Source organism: Narcine bancroftii, chromosome 2 (genome assembly GCF_036971445.1).
Source record: "Narcine bancroftii isolate sNarBan1 chromosome 2, sNarBan1.hap1, whole genome shotgun sequence".
In the NCBI taxonomy this organism is placed as follows: domain Eukaryota; kingdom Metazoa; phylum Chordata; class Chondrichthyes; order Torpediniformes; family Narcinidae; genus Narcine; species Narcine bancroftii.
Genome location: NC_091470.1, coordinates 104,985,241 through 105,001,798, shown reverse-complemented (window position 1 = coordinate 105,001,798; position 16,558 = coordinate 104,985,241). Strand labels below are relative to the sequence as shown.

General features: G+C 48.0%; 1 protein-coding gene across 5 annotated transcripts in view; it reads left to right on the top strand.

Annotated features, from left to right (window-relative positions):
* Positions 1 to 16,558, top strand: part of tacc1 (transforming, acidic coiled-coil containing protein 1) — a 151,162-nt gene that overhangs the window by 70,283 nt on the left and 64,321 nt on the right. For all 5 annotated transcript variants that reach the window (XM_069917820.1, XM_069917819.1, XM_069917817.1 and 2 more), the window contains one exon: positions 7,537 to 8,524. In XM_069917820.1, coding sequence (XP_069773921.1) covers positions 7,537 to 8,524 — 988 coding nt within the window. The remainder of the gene's footprint in view (positions 1 to 7,536; positions 8,525 to 16,558) is intronic.

Sequence of the window (16,558 nt, the reverse complement as noted above, 5' to 3'; positions counted from 1 at the left end):
TAGCTGTGATAACTTGGTCCAAAATGTCCAAACTCAAATCACCAATTCGGCTCTGAATAACATTATTTGATAATGGCACTAATTTAAGCTTGTTTGAGGCTTCTTTTCCCAGAACAATTGTTGCCATTTCTAATGCACACGGTTTTATCACCTCTTCTGCAATTGTATGGGGCTTCTTGAATTTGGCTACTTTATGCGCCACGTGGTATGAAGCCATCAGCAGTGGTTTGTCAGCAGATATAAAACCTAATTTTGGAAGGGTTGCTCGAGAATCAAAGCGGGCCCTTTTAGTTTTCAATAATCCAACATCATGGCCTGCAACATCTGCTCCACCATGCCCGGTTGTTGAAGTGATCCTGCAGCTTAGATGGCTTCAAATTTGCGTTTGAAAAGACAGCATCATAAAGCATGCATTGAGGTTTTTGCAGATCATGAGTTGTTCCCGGTCGGTGCAAGTGAAACCAAACTGCACATAATCATCATTTCCATTTCCTTGACATAATGAAGGATTAATTAATAATTTACATAACACAAATAAATAATAAGAAATAAAAATCTAATGTAATTCGCTACAAAACATGAAACAAGTTTGGCCCCCATTTTAAATGTACCGATTAAAAAAAAAGTTATAGGGCAATGCCATTTAAAAGGAAACAGTGTGTCGAAATGTGCTAAAATTCATAGAGAATCTCATACTATTGAATAGAGAAAAAAAGAGGACATCCCATCATTAATTTGGACTTTTTAAAAAATCGATATTTTTATCTTGACTATATAGGACAATACCCTTAATATAAACAAAAAAAACTGAAACATTATCTCGCATCCCCTGGAATGCTATCTCGCACCTCCAAGGGGTGCGAGCACCCCTGGTTGGGGAATCCTGCTGTTGTGGATGTGAAAAGGCAGGGGAATTCCTTCCAATGTTTGCAGTTATTTGTCAGGTGGCATCACTGAACTGGGCTTCCCAATCATGGTCACAGTGATGTTTGTCATGCACATATTGAGATACTGCATTCTCTACATATATTTTAAAAAATGCTGTCATTGGTTGCAAAGTGATCTAGGTAACAGGCAAGGCATTATATTAATGTAATTGTAGTTGGGTTTCATTGATTGTTCAAGAGTCGAGAGATCATGTGGCGGCTCTACAGATCTCTGGTGAGACCACACTGTGTATAGTTCTGGTCACCTCATTACAGGAAGGATGTGGAAGTCAAGGAGAGGGCGCAAAGGAGATTTACCAGGATGTTGCCTGAATTGGAAAAAAATGTCTTTTTTTTTTGGTATGTATATATAGGTTGGCACAACATCACGGGCCGAAGAAAGGGCCTGTAGTGTGATATAATGTTTTATGTTCGAAGAATAATTTCCAGCATTGAATATTAAAGTGTTGGTGTTCCACTTCTATTTTCAGAAGACTTGGCTTCGTAGTTATCTGAATGTCAGATATATTGTGATCCAGTTCTACACTATTATTTATAACTTGGAGACTTATACATCCTTGATTTGCAGCCAATACAGTCTAGCTCAGAGAAAAGTGCATCGTCCTCCTTTAGTGTGGAAGTTGTTGTCCCAGGGAAGGAGGAGGTTATCAGGAATTGGAGACCCACGTCATTGTTAAACATTGATTAGAAAATCCTGTCCAAGGCCATCGCCAATCGAGTCAAGTCTGCCCTGGAGCAGGTGACCACCCAGACCAAACATAAGTGCAGGACAGGGGGGTGAATACCTGACTGGTCAGCTTAGACCAGAAGAAGGCTTTTGACCGGATATTGCTCACGTACATGATGGATCTGCTATTCAAAATGGGCTTTGGGAGGGGAAATCAGGAATTTGATTAAACTGCTCTACACGGACATCTGTAGTGCAGTCCAAATCAGTGAGTGGGGAACAGATAGCTTCCCCATCAAGACTTGAGTCAGGCAAGGCTGCCCACTGTCTCCAGTCTATTTGTACACTGCTTGGAGCCCTTGGCTGAATTCATCAGGAAGGATGAGGGCAAAAGAGGAGTGATGTTGCCAGACTGTGGAGGCATTTGGGTCAAGCCCTCCTTGTACATGGACAATGCCACTGTCTTCCATTTGGACATATGAACGGTCTGGAAGCTTATGAGGGCAATTTGAGTTACTGCCAGGGTAAACCAGGTCAAGGGTGAGGCAATGGTTTTTGGTAACTGCCCCAACTGGTCCACCATCCCCTTCACAGTTAGATCTGGCTACTTAAAGGTGCTGGGGATCCGGTTCTGAAGGACCGAGGCGTGCATCAAAAATTGGTCGAGCGGGTGGCAAAGTTCCACCAGACATAGTACACCATTTCAATAACCAGAGAGAACATGGTCATCAAGTGCAAGGTGGTCTCAGTACTGCTGAGGTGTACCTGTGTAGCCATTCCCCCACACCTCCGCCCTGGTGGTCACCAGCTCAGTCTTCTTGGTTGACGTGGTGATCCAAGATGGAAAAGGTCTGAGACAATGGGGGCAAAGGCTTAGCCAATGTGGCCCTCATCCCAATGACCACCTTCGTGTGCAGTTGGGTCAGGCTGTGTGTGGAGCCAAAGTACAAGAGCACCAAATGAGGCTTTGTGCTGAGGTTCTGCCTGGCCCCATTGCCGTGCCATGTCCCAGTCAGCTGGAATTTGCCACAAGTTGAGCGATGATGGTGCGGGGGAAGCATCAAGTCCTGGGTAATACACAAACGTGTGGCAGAAACTAACCAGGTCACACATGGTCAATAGTCAGCGTTTCGGGCCTGGACCCTTCTTCAAGGGTGGAGTCTATCTATGGTCTCATGCACTGCCAAAACAAGGCCACCTGCAAATTGGAGGAACAACACCTTATACTTTCGTCAGGGTGCCCTCCTACAGATGGCATTGACGTCAACTTTTCCCATTTCTGTGAACCCCTCCTTCGAGTCTCTCTCTTTCCCCAACCCTTCTGGCTCCGTTCCTCCAGCTCTCCACCCCCGCCCTTCCTTCTCCTATCTGAGAACTACCCTCTTTCCCTCCCACTTTGCAGCTTTTCTATCTTCTACCCACCCACCTGAATCCACCCATGACCCCTTCCCTGCTATACTGTAGTCCTCCTTTCTCTCACCCCTCTCCCCACCTTTTATTTCAGACGCCCACCTGAAGTACTTTTGCTTACCACTGATTTCCTACAGATGCGTTGACCTGCTGAGTTTCTCCAGCACATTTCAACCCAGCGTCTACAGACATTCTTGTTTGGAACATAGAATGATACAGCACTGGATAGGCCTATGATGTGCAGACCTATACAATTAAAAAAAATTTTTTTTAGATATACTGCAGGGTAACAGGCCATTTCCTCCTGCGAGTCCATGCCACCTAATATACATTAATCTACACCCCTGGTACGTTTTGAATGGTGGGAGGAAACCGGAGCCCCTGGAAAAAAAACCCACGTGGACATGGGGAGAATGGACAAACTTCTTAGAGACAGCATAGGATTCAAACCCTGATCCCGATCACCAGTGCTGTAAAGGCATTGCCCTAACTATAATCTACTCAACAATCTAACCCTTCCCTTCCTCACGCCCTTTATTTTTCTTGCATCCATGTGCCTGTTGATGAGTCTTAAATGTTCTTCCACCACCTCCCCAGGCAATGGATTCCAGGCACCCACCACTATCTGGGTTTAAAAAAAACCATAGTCCTGACATCTCAAACTTTCTTCCCCTCACCTTATGCAGGTGTCTTCTGGTGTTTGCTACTGACACCCTGAAAAAAAAGGTCCTGGCTTCCACCTTATCTATACCTCAAAATCTTGTAAAGCAGCCATTCTCAACCTTTTTTAGCTATTACCCTGCACCCCACTCCAGATTTTGCTCAAAGTTTGTGGCCTCCCTCCCCTTCCCTGTGAAGCAATCAAGTTTTGGTTTGATCCATTCTTCTCTCTTACCGACTGTGTGTGTGTGTGTGTGTGTGTGTGTGTGTGTGTGTGTGTGTGTATAAATACGTTACTTGAGGTGAAATGTAAACAAGGCTTTTACTTAAATGTGCTGTGGCCTGCAGGAGGGCTGAGGGCCCCCATTGGAAATGGCTGTGGGGGACCTTTTATTCAGTCACCTCTCATCCTTTGCTGCTTCAGATTGAAAAGCCATAGCTCTGTTAACCTTGCCTCATCAGACATGATCTCTAATCCAAGCAACATCCTGGTAAATCTCTGAACCTTTCTCCAAAGCTTCCACATCCTCTAAACACATTGAAGCCCAGGGGTTGGCTTTGGATTGAATCATCGAGAGTTCCACAGCATGGAAATCAATGTTGCCCACATTGGACTCAAAACCCTCTAATTCCTTCTCATCCATGGAGTTAATTAAATTTAAATTTAGAAATTTCAGCCCACGAGTCCGTGCCATCCAATGAACCTACACTATATTTTGAATGGTGCCTCCAGGCACACAGACACAGAGAGTACAAACTCCTTACAGAATTCAAACCCCAGTCCCAATTGCTGGCACTGTAAAGGCGTTGCGCTCGCCACTATGACAAACATGCAACCCTTTATCCAAGTGATTGTCGAAGGAAGCTAATTGGAATTTATGAGCAGGAAGATTTTGGGAAGTGTGGCATTGCGATTTGAAATGGACCCTATTCCAACAACTCAGAACTGTAACACCGACATACGAGTTTCTTTGTGTAACCGAACGGATCCAGTCACACTGAGGTTAGTGCACCATTTTCTCCACCGTTGTTTGCATTGTCCTTTTGATCAGCCTGCTTTTATTTCTCAATAGACTTGAACCCATCATTAAACTGATAACTGCAATGAGTTTATTGTTATAAACATTGTGAAATATACATGTGCACCAACATTGCTGCAGCTGAACGGGTAGTTCGTAAAATAAAAAATGTGTCAACATGAAACTGGAAGAAAAAGGACAATGAACACAGACGATAGATGGTAAACGTTCACCCATGCATCAGCCCTGCAGCAGTGTACGGCTCTGTTTGTGGCGGGGGTGGCCTACCCCCCTGTCACGTGCAGGAGGCTGCATTCAGGGATTGAAATCGGGAACCTTAATTGCAGAGGCAGATCGCGAGATTGTGTACCTTCCACGACCTGTTGTCCTTGGCGCTGTTTACGTTACATCATTAGGCTCAATAACAGAAAGAAACTCTTGGACCATTGAGATTTCTGGCTACTTTACAAACACATTCCGGTATCTTTGATCTGCAAACGAAGATCACGGCCCACTAAGCAGACCTTTTGTCGCACATTTCTTTTTGTGTTTTCTGCATCGGCACGGTTAGGGCCATGCTATTACAGCGCCAGTGACCGGGGTTTGAATCGAGCGCTGTCTGTAAGGAGTATGTACATCCTCCCTGTGTCCATGCGAGTTTCCTTCAGGTGCTCTGGTGTCTTTCCACCCTCCAAAACCTAGGTTGATTAGGTGCAATTGGCTGGCACGGGCTCATGGACCGAAAGTGCCTGCTACCGTGCTATGTGTGAGCGGAAAGAAAAAGGTTGAGAACCACTGGTCTTGTAAACCAGGGGTCGTGAGTTCATTCCTCACTGGGGCCTCGTCTCTGTCAGGGGCGCTGTACAAGGTGGTGACTCTCTCTGCCTTATGGTAGACAAAGTTAAAGAATTTCATGTATGTTACATTCTAAAAATGTAGTATTACGGTACAATAATGGAGCTTTTACCCTCTACTTTTCTCCATTCACAGTTATTACTTTATTAGGTCATCTGCTAAAAGGCGATACCCTTGCATTGTTTTTAAACCAATTCCTTGATCTTTGTGTTGCAACTCTGTTCCATTGTTACGCCATGCAATTTTGTTTATTGTTGCACCTCCGATGATACCAGTTGACTTGCCTGGATAGCAGACAAAATGAAGCTTTTCTGTTACACACGTGACAATAAACAATTCAATTCACTTGCTGCAGATGTGCTTCCACCACCATCCGGGGTCCCAAACAGCTTTTCCGAGTGAATCAAGGCTTCACTCGTGAACCTGCAGGGGTGTGGACCCGGTGCGGCCTCCTCTACGTCGGAGAGATTGGACGCAGACTGAGAGATCATTTCGTCGAGCACCTTCCCTCTGTCTGCTTCAGTAATGGGGACCACCCAGTGGCCACCACTTTAATTCCATACAGCATTCCCACACCGACATATCATCGTGGATTTCCAAACCGAGGGTATCCGCAAATTGGAGGAACAGCCCCTAATATTCTGTCAGAGAGCATAAAACGTTGACTTCTCCACTTTCCCTTAAACCCCTCTCTCAAGTCTCTTTCCCCATTCCTCTGTCTTCTTATCTCCAGCACCCTACCCCTGCCCCGATGCCTTCCCCTTCTGGGAGCTACCCCTCCTCTTATCACTTTTCAGCTTTTTTTTCTCTTCTACCTAAAGTGGCTAAAAAAAAAAGTGGCGCAGGAGGGAGGGCTTCGGATTTCTGGATCATTTTAGGGAACCTGTGACCTTTACTGGCGGGGCAGTTGGCGGGAAGTTATGCTAATGCTGCTCCAAGGGGGGTTAAACCGGAATGCTCGAACAGGTAGTGGAGGAGGGAAAAATATAAGACTGCATATAATGACAGAAATTAGAGGGTTGTGCATGGTTGTGCAGGTGCATCTTTTTCAATGCAAAGTGTATCATGGGAAAGGCAGAGACCTGTAGAATTGTGACATTATTGGTTGCAGGGGGGCCAGGACTGGCAGCTCAAGGTTCCGGATGTCCGTTGCTTCAGACGCGATAGGGAGGGAGAGACGAAATGGGAAGGAGTGGCAGTGCTCGTCAGGGAATACAGCTGTGCTCAGATGATTTGATGATTAGAAGTGGCGCATCGAAGAAGACACTGTTAGTGTAGACGGAGGCCTGATATGCCTATACAGAATCTGAGACTCCACCCCCACTCCCCCCCATCAACGCTGCCACCCACCCCCCTCTCCCAAGTCAGCATTGCCACTCCCAAAACCTCCCAGTCAGTGCCCCCCCCAAGTCAGCGCTGCCACCAATCCAACCCTCCACCCCCCCCCAGTCAGTGCCGCTACCTCCCCCAGTCAGCCCCCCCTCCCCATCAACATTGCCACCCACTTCCTCCCCCAGTCAGTGCCGCCACCACCCCTCCCCCACCCCTGGTCAGCACCATCATCCCCCATACAATGAACACACACCTCTTTCTTGTCCGCTCCATCCACCTTTCCTTCTCCTCCCTTCACCTTTATATTCAGGCGCCTGCCTGTTTTTTTCTCACCCCTCGGTGAAGGGCTCAGGCTCGAAATGTTGGTTGCCCTTCACTTCCTTTGCATGCTGCACGACCTGCTGAGTTTCTCCAGCACGTTTATGTTATTGCACTCGATCCCACCGCCTGCAGACTCTCCTGTTCAACTCCACTCAATTCAAGCAGTTTGCGGAGTGTTTGATGTTTGGAGTTGCTTTGATAATTGGAGCCGGGTATTAGTCGTCACTGTCTCTGGAGGTGGGGGGGGGGCGGGGTCGGGGAATTTTCTCTCGTTGTGTGGACTTTGCTTTCGTGGCTGCTCACGTTGCCGCATTTTCTACTGCAGGATTGCAAACGGGCAGCCAGGAGTTCTCACTGGGAGTCAGCCGACCACTGAAGGAGCCAATCCAGAGAGGTTCGCGGCCGGAACCCATCTCCAGTGACACTCACAGCTGCACGGCTCTCACCACCAGCTTGGAGGGCACCGAAGAGAGGTCATTCTTGCCGGTGATCCAGCATCTGGAGGCTAAATCCCCAAAAGACGGAGACTCCCCGCCGGTTCTGGTGACGGCTGAGCCCTCGCTGGTGGCTGTCGATCCAGGCAGCGGGCCTCCAGGAAGTGGCATGACCGTCCCCGAGGCAGCACCGGCGGCGAAGGGCCAGGCGGCGGAGGGCTGGGAAGGGCGAAGACCAGCCAGCAGGGGCAATTGCCTGCAGGAAGCCGGGGCGGACGAGTCACCGAGATCGCCCTGCGGCTTCGACCTGGATGAAACTGAGATTCCCGCCACCTCGGGTGGCTGCAGACTCCAGAGCCCACCAGCCCCTGGATCAGACGAGACAGAACTGGGGTCAGAAGCCACGGGGGCGGCGCTGAGGAGGGAGTTAAACCTGTCGGAGGAGAAGGAGAACGAAGAAGCACAGGTGACCCCGGCAAAGCGAGCAGGCAAGAGGTCTGGCAGCCGGGGCGGGAGGAAGCAGAGACTGGGATCCCCCAGGCCGGACCCTCCCCTGGGAAAGGACCAAGCCAGTTTGGATGACCTTCCTGTTTCCGGAAAACCCTACACTTCAGATTCGAGCCGGTGGGACGACCCCAACTTCAACCCTTTTGGCAGCAATTCCGCCTTGCAAAACTCCCCCACGCTGTCACACGGGTTTGACCCTGACCGTTTTGGGGAACCCATTGAACCCTGGAAGAGCTCGGCCAAGGAGGACGAGGCCCTCGCTCCTCTGGAGCCGGTGGTGAACAAGCTCGGGGTCCCGGAGACCACGGACGAGGAGGAGGAGGAGGACGGGGTGAAGGTGTCACCCAAGAACTCGAAGACTCGGGGGATGACGTGAGTGTTACCTAATTTCCCTCTTTCTCTCGCTCCTCTTCCGGGGTTCATTACTGTGCACTGAATTTGTTTTGCCAGGTTTGCCCGGCTGACCCCCTCCAGGTCCTGCGCTGGCAGGTGCGCACAACATTGGCTTGCCCCATTCCCAGGTCTCAGGTGGTGATGCCTGAGTCCCTGCATTCAGAACCTCTCTGATGGCCTTCTGGCAGCTCACTTCATCACGTTCCCTGACAAGCCAGCCCTCTGAAGGGACATAAATGAAATTCACCTGCCCCCTTCGTTCTGGAGGTCTGCCCCTGGCCTCAGTACTGGCCAGCTCCTGTACCACACTGCTGTGTCTACCGAGACACCTCTCCTACCCTGAAGAACACATCAAACAGTTGGCATCTTTTTTTTAAAATTTTTTAATTTTTCACACTATAAACCATACTGACCAAAATACAGACAGACATTTTTCTCTTGAATATATAGTGTCATTTTCTCCCCTTTTCCCCCCCTCCCTTCCCTCCCTCCCTCTACCCCCCTTCCCATTTATTCAAAGTTCAATCAGTTGGGCCTCTTTGACAGTCAAATGGCTTGTGATCACTTCATACTGGTTCTTTATCCCAGTAATTAATTGCCAATGTTAACGTGCCAGTAAGAATGCTTGCAAATTGGCATGAAGGGGTCAGATCACCCTAGGGATGGACCGTCTAGGGAGGGTATATCATCTCCGGGGCGATCTAACGCCTTTGTGCTGGTTACCCCAGTGTGAAAGGGACAGGGGGTATCCTGGGACCAATTAGTGGAGGATGGCGGCCCCTCTCCTCTGAGATGCCCGGAGGTGAATGTGAAGGGTCCCTGAGAAATTGTTAACAGTGGTCCAGTGTGAACGGGAAAATTGGCTTCTTAAGGGGTTTGTTGAACAACCAATTTACTGGTTAGCCAGTGTGAAAAGGACTAGTAACAGTTCAATGCTGTTTTTGGTCTACCTAATGAATACAGTTTAATTTTAATCATTGCCTAAATGCGATTGGAAAGAATCTTCTTGTGGGTGGTGACCTGAAGCAGTGTGTCTGCACTTGACAGACACACTCTGGCATCCTTCTGAGAGGAACATAGTCCCTGGCACTGTGTAACCAATCTCCAGAGGCTCAGGGGATAAATCTCAGACAGTTCCACCTTTGTTAACCATTGGATGATGTCACTTGCAAATAAACGGAGGCAGGAAAAGTGGTGGCCGCAGTGTTATTTTATCCCATCTATTTAGATGATCTTAAACACAGATGTGTGCACTCAGCTGCCAAGCACGTAAGACAAGAAGGAAATCACCTCGTTGGGTGCTCAGTGGGGGTGGGAAGCTTGGAGCGAACGTTATTGTTAAAGTCGCCTATGACCTGACGAAGTGGTGTTGCACCTGGATGGACCACTTCCTGCTCCTAATTTGCAAACTTTCTCTGTTTGCAGAAGCCATCTGGCTGATGCCAGTGTTGTCCATTCCAGTTACTGAAAGTGCCCTCCACCTGAGGACATACATACAGCACGGTAACAGGCCCTTTTGACCCACGAGACCATGCTGCCCAATTACACCCAAATGACCAGCCCCGGTACGTTTTGAAGGGTGGGAGGAAACGGGAACACCCAGAGGAGACCCACGCAGACACAGGGAGAACGTACAAACAGCGCGGGATTCGAAACCCTGGTCGCTGGCTCTGTAACAACATTGCGCTAACCATGGCTCCCGAGTCTTTGACCCAGAGAGACCTGTTCAATTCACACTTTGGCAATGAAGGAAATTAAATCCACTTCATGGCATCAGTCAGTTATAGTGTCAATTGACGACCGAATTAACCCCAATCCACCTGATTATTGGTGTCCTTCATGGAAGGAGACAGCAGATCTAGTGAAATCCCACTCCATTCAAGGGCCATTAGGGATAGGCAGTAAATGCTGGCTCATCCAGGAAATTGTAAAATTATAAAGTGATCGAGACTAGAACTTGAGAGTTGATGCCTACAATCGGACCAGGGTATATCCTGGGGTCAATATGGGTCAGAGTTGATCTGGAGATAGGGGGTGGGGGAGAGTTCACCCTGGGGTTAGAGGGTGGGGTGGAGTTCAACCTGGGATCAGGGGATGGGGCAGAGTTGAGCCTAGGGTCAGGGAGTGGGGCAGAGTTCACCCTGGGGACAGGGGTGGAGCAAAGTTTACCCTGGGGTCAGTGTGGAGCAGAGTTGACCTGGGGACAGACCCTTGCAGACATGTATAACCAAATTGAGAGCGCCAGTAAAAATGAATTGTTTTCAAGTGGGAGATTTTAAGAAACGCGCATTTGGGACTTCCCATTGGCTTTCAGGAGAATTTTACGAGCCCCACATTCCCTTCCTTGAAGGAGAATCCAATGGTAGGTAGGAGAATGGCAGGTGTAAACTTGGCTATTTCCCCTAGATACCTTGGCCATTTCCCCTAGGTACCTTGGCCATTTCCCCTAGATCCCTCAGCCATTTCCCCTAGATACCTTGGCCATTGTGCTCTCAACTCCCCAATGGCTCTGCTCGCTGCCCAACGATGATTCACCAGAGTTCAGAAGCCACTTGGATGGTTGACCTGGTGCCACACTCCACACCGATCGGAGGAAGGGTGGGAAGGAGGGAACCCTCAGACGCAGGACTGAAACCTTTGGTGATGCCTTTCAGCCTTGTCTTTTTAGTGGGTTGGGAATAACCAAATCTTCCCCCAATTCTTCCCCCCCCCACCCCCCACCAATGGATGAGAGATGTCAGCAGAGCTTTCAGTCAGTCATCTGGAAGGGAGTGGTGGGAGTGTTGCCCACTGTCCCATTAAGTTGACCAGTGAATCATTCACACCCACCCTCACACCAACACCTCCTCTTCCCTTTCAGCTCCAGGACAACAAGGAAACACTCTACCCTGACTACATTCTCAGTTATCATCCCTCCTTTCTCCCCTTTCCCCCCTCCCCCCCCAGAAGTGGTCCTGTTGCTCCCATCAAACTCCCACCCAATCAGCCAGGGCCCACCCTGTCCTTTCCAACGTTGGGGGAGAGCAGGACAAAGAGAGGCAGTGCTGGTTAGTGCCCCAACTGCTGCATTTGACCTGAGATGTACTCTCAAGAATTTGAGGGGGTGGGAAGGGGGGTGGTGAGGAGAAGAAGACTTGGCGAGTGCGGTCCTCTCAGACCCAGAGCCTGCAGATAACCCATGGGCCATTGACGAGTATTGTCTGCAAAGTCCCAGGCCATTGTTCCTTTCATTGAGGTGGGGACCTTGCCCCAAGGTCCCTACCACTGGACAAGCTAATTTTTGGGAACGGCGCGCCATAAAGGGGATTCCCAACAATATGGAAAATTTGGGTTTTACTTTTGATCAGGACAGCACAGTGCACATTCTAAACTTGGAATTTATTAAATGATTGTCATATTAATGCTGGGAAAGGGTTAATTATTAAATGATTGGCATATTAATGCTGGGACAGGGTTAATTTATTAAATGATTGGCATATTAATGCTGGGAAAGGGTTAATTTATTAAATGATTGGCATATTAATGCTGGGAAAGGGTTAATTTATTAAATGATTGGCATATTAATGCTGGGAAAGGGTTAATTTATTAAAATATCACATGCAGAGATTTCAATGGTTGGGTGACCTGTGAAAGAACCAGAGGTTGTGCCACACAGTAACTCCCATCTCATTTATATCCAATCAATGCAACATCCCACCACAATAATGGAACTTCCTCACATCAGCTGTTCTCAACCATTTTTCTTTGGCTCTTGCTCCCATGGGACTCTCCTCAAAGTCTTTGAGCCCCCCCTTCCCTGTGAAGCAGTCGGGTTTAGTCGGTTTCTTCCGTACAGCAAGCCCTTACTTAAAGTTTTTGATACGGTCTCGGAAAGTGCTACTTTAAGTGAAACGCCGTTAAATGTTATTCCTACCAACTACATAAAAAAATCAGGAAAAAATATTTCTCTTAACAAGAGGTTTAAAAAAAGAAAACAATGTGCTGTGATCAATTAGATTAGTGACTCTCAACCTTTTTCTTTCCACTCACATCCCACTTTAAGTATTCTCTGTGCCATCAGGTCTCTGTGATTAGTAAGGGATTGCTTAAGGTGGGATGTGGATGGGAAGGGAAGGTTAAGAATCACTGCTCTAGACCCAATTGTTACTGAAATATTTTGCTTGAGAAAATGTGGCATTTGGAATTGTGAAACCGTGCACATAACAAGACAATTAGGTACGATTAAAATAGTGGTTTTCAACCCTTTTCTTTCCACCCACAAACCACCTTAACATAACATAACATAACATAACAATTACAGCACGGAAACAGGCCATTAGGCCCTTCTAGTCCGCACCGAACCAAACACCCCTCTCTAGTCCCACCTCCCTGCACAATGCCCATAACCCTCCATCTTCTTCTCATCCATATACCTGTCCAACCTTTTCTTAAATAATACAATTGACTCCGCCGCCACTATTTCTCCCGGAAGCTCATTCCACACGGCTACCACTCTCTGAGTAAAGAAGTTCCCCCTCATGTTACCTCTAAACCTCTGCCCCTTAATTCTTAACTCATGTCCTCTTGTTTTAATCTTTCCTCCTCTTAACGAAAATAGTCTATCCACATCCACTCTGTCTATCCCTTTCATAATCTTAAATACTTCTATCAAATCCCCTCTCAACCTTCTACGCTCCAAAGAATAAAGACCTAATCTGTCCAATCTCTCCCTATACTCTAGATGCTTAAACCCAGGTAACATTCTGGTAAACCTTCTCTGCACTCTCTCCACTCTGTTTATATCCTTCCTCTAATTAGGCGACCAGAACTGCACACAGAACTCCAAATTAGGCCGCACCAACGTCTTATACAATCTCAACATCACCTCCCAACTCCTATATTCCATGCAATGATTGATAAAGGCCAGCATACTAAAAGCCTTCTTCACCACCCTGTTCACGTGAGTTTCTACCTTCAGGGAACGATGTACCGTTACTCCTAAATCTTTCTGCTCTTCTGTATTCATCAATGCTCTCCCATTTACCACGTATGTCCTGTTCTGATTCTTCTTACCAAAATGAAGCACCTCGCACTTATCAGCATTAAATTCCATCTGCCATTTTTCAGCCCACTTTTCTAAGCAGCCCAAATCCCTCTGCAATCCTTGAAAACCTTCTTCATTATCCACTATTCCACCTATCTTAGTATCTAGCCTCCGTGGATGTGCCCTCTAATCTATCCTTCCTAGGCACCGTTGTAATATTTTCCCTGACAAGCAATGCAACCCCACCTCCTCTTGCCCCTCCGACTCTATCACACCTAAAACAACGAAACCCAGGGATATTCAGTTGCCAATCACATCCCTCCTGCAATCATGTCTCACTAATCGCTTCAGCTCATCCACCTTTTTTTACAATACTTTTGGCATTAAAATATATGAATTTCAGAGATTTTCCAATTTTTAATCCCTGTTTTCCCTCATCTTTAATAACAACATTATTTACTTTTCCTGCCAATTGCCCTTCATCTTCTTCCAGAGCATTTCCCTTCTCTATCACCTGCCCATCCATATTCAAATACTTACTACAAACTTTCTTTGTTTGCATTCTAACCTTCTCCTTACTGCTCTGTACTAAGCAATCCCTTACTAATCACAGAGCACCTAAGGCATAGAGGTAACTTAGTCATACGTGAGTGGGAAGAAAAAGGTTGAGAACCACTGAATGAGATCAATGTGCTGTGCCCCCACCCCCCACCCCGTTGAAATTGGTTGCCTTAGATTATGATTGTCTTGCACTGATTAGTTTTTCTATGATCTTTACTCTGACCCCAGGTGCAACAAAAATAGGATTCTCCTTGTTTTCACCAACAACCCAACAAGCCATCGCATCTAACACATTATCCTCCTTAAATTCCACCACCTTACTACATGATCCCACCACCAGACACATCTTCTCCTCTCTTTCCCTCTGCCTTCTGTAGGGAACCGCTCCCTCCATGACTCATCCCTCCCTACTAATCACCCCCTTAGCACCATTCCCTGTGGCCGCTGGAAGTGCCACACTTGCGCCCACCCCTCCTCCCTCACCACAATTCGGGGCCCCTGTACAGTCCTTCCAAGTGAAGTGACACTTCACTTGTCCTCTACTACATCCTGCCCTCCTCTTGTGGCCTCCACTACATCAGAGAGACTGGGCGCAGACTGGAAGATTGCTCCGCTGAGCGCCTTCGCTCTGTCTGCACCAGTGGCAGGGACCTCCCATTGGCCAACCGTTTCAATTCTGCGCCCCAATCCCGCACTGACATGTCCGTTCATGGCCTCATGCATTGCCAAACCAATGCCACCCGTAAATTGAAACGCCTAATATTTGGTCTGGGCCCTTCTCCAACTGGATGGCATTGACATCGACTTCTCCGGCTTTTGCTAGACCACTCCCCATCCCTCTGCCTTTTTTCCTCCAGCTCTCCACCCCCTTCCCTCTCCGTTCACAGACCCATTCCCCCTTCCCCCTGTTTGCTGGTGTGTCCTCCCTCCCTTATCCATTTATTAGCCTGTGGGCCCCTGCTCCTCACCCTGCCCTTCCCCACCCCCACCCTTTTGATTGGACATCTGCCTACATTTTGCTCGTACCTTGATGAAGGGCTCAAGCCCGAGACGTTGATTATGTATCTTTATCTTTGCTACATAAAGTCGACTGTTTGACCAGCTGAGTTTCTCCAGCACTGTGTTTTCACCTTTATTTTCTCCCTTTGTCTCTGTGATCCTGTGATTCTCTCTCTGTATGTCTGTCTTCGTGTCTCTCTCTCTCTCTCTCTCTTGTGTTCTCTGTTTCTGTGTGCACCAGGACAATTGAACAAATGAAGTTTCTCTGTTTTCTGATGTAAGTAATCAATCCGGCTTTGCACGCTGTCTTTGTGCTCCCTTCTCTGTGCTAGCTCATTGCATGCCCCATACAGTTCCAAGTGTTCGATGGCAACAATGGTAAACCTGCAGTGTCCCTCATCATGAGCTGGAACAAATTCGGACGGGGCAGTTGGGTGAATTTTCTGTGGTCTTTCAGATGGGTGGGCAGTGCTTTGCCCGGGTGAGACCGGGTCAGGAAATGGTGTGGGCCTGGAGAGCATAGTAGACCAAGAGAGAGCAAGTGGTATAGGTATGTCGTTCCATGAAAATCAGGACAGGGCGGTGATGAAGGTGTTTGGCACTTCATCAGTTGGGCCACTGGCAAAGTCGGCGTCAGAACAAGTCTAATCATGGGGGCATTAGGGTAATGGGGGGGGGTGATCTAAAACTCACTCAGCGTTGGGGGGAAGCGGGTGCCATACCTCCGTGCACCGTCATCACATTTCCCGCTCCCTCCAGTATTCTAGCGCGTGGAGGAGAAACCACATGCATCAACTGCTGCATGCGGGTGGGTATGTGAGGGGGGCACAATAATTCATTATGGGGGGGCATGGCCCACAAATGCCCCCCCCCCCCCCCCCCCCCCCAGTAATGCTGAGCCTGCTGGGGTATAGGAGCTGGGACATTGTGTTACACCAGTACAAGATGTTGGTGCGACCATGTCTGTAGACACTGTAATTGAAGTACAGACACAGTGCTGGAGAAACCCAGCAGGCACTTTATGTAGCAAAGATAAAGATACGTATCCATTAATATTGAAGGGCTTAAGCCTGAAATGTTGGTTATGTAACTTTATCTTTGCTGTACAAGGTGTGCTGTTTGACCTGGTGAGCTTGTCCAGCATAATTTTTTGCTTTGGATATTACACACCGTTCTGAACGGCATGCTGCAGGGAAGAAATCATTTAGCTGAAGACGATGCAGAAAAGATTCACAAGACTGGGACTGAAGGGCTTGAATTGTAAGGAGAGGCTGGATAGGCTGGAAGAAGGTACAGGTGGCCAAGGGGGGGACCTTACAGAGGTCATCGCCATCCAGAATGCACTGAGCCCCTGAGGCATTCACCAATCCCGGAAATCCCCTTCATACTCGAAGACATCCGCGCACTCCTCCTTCAGAGGCACGCGGCCA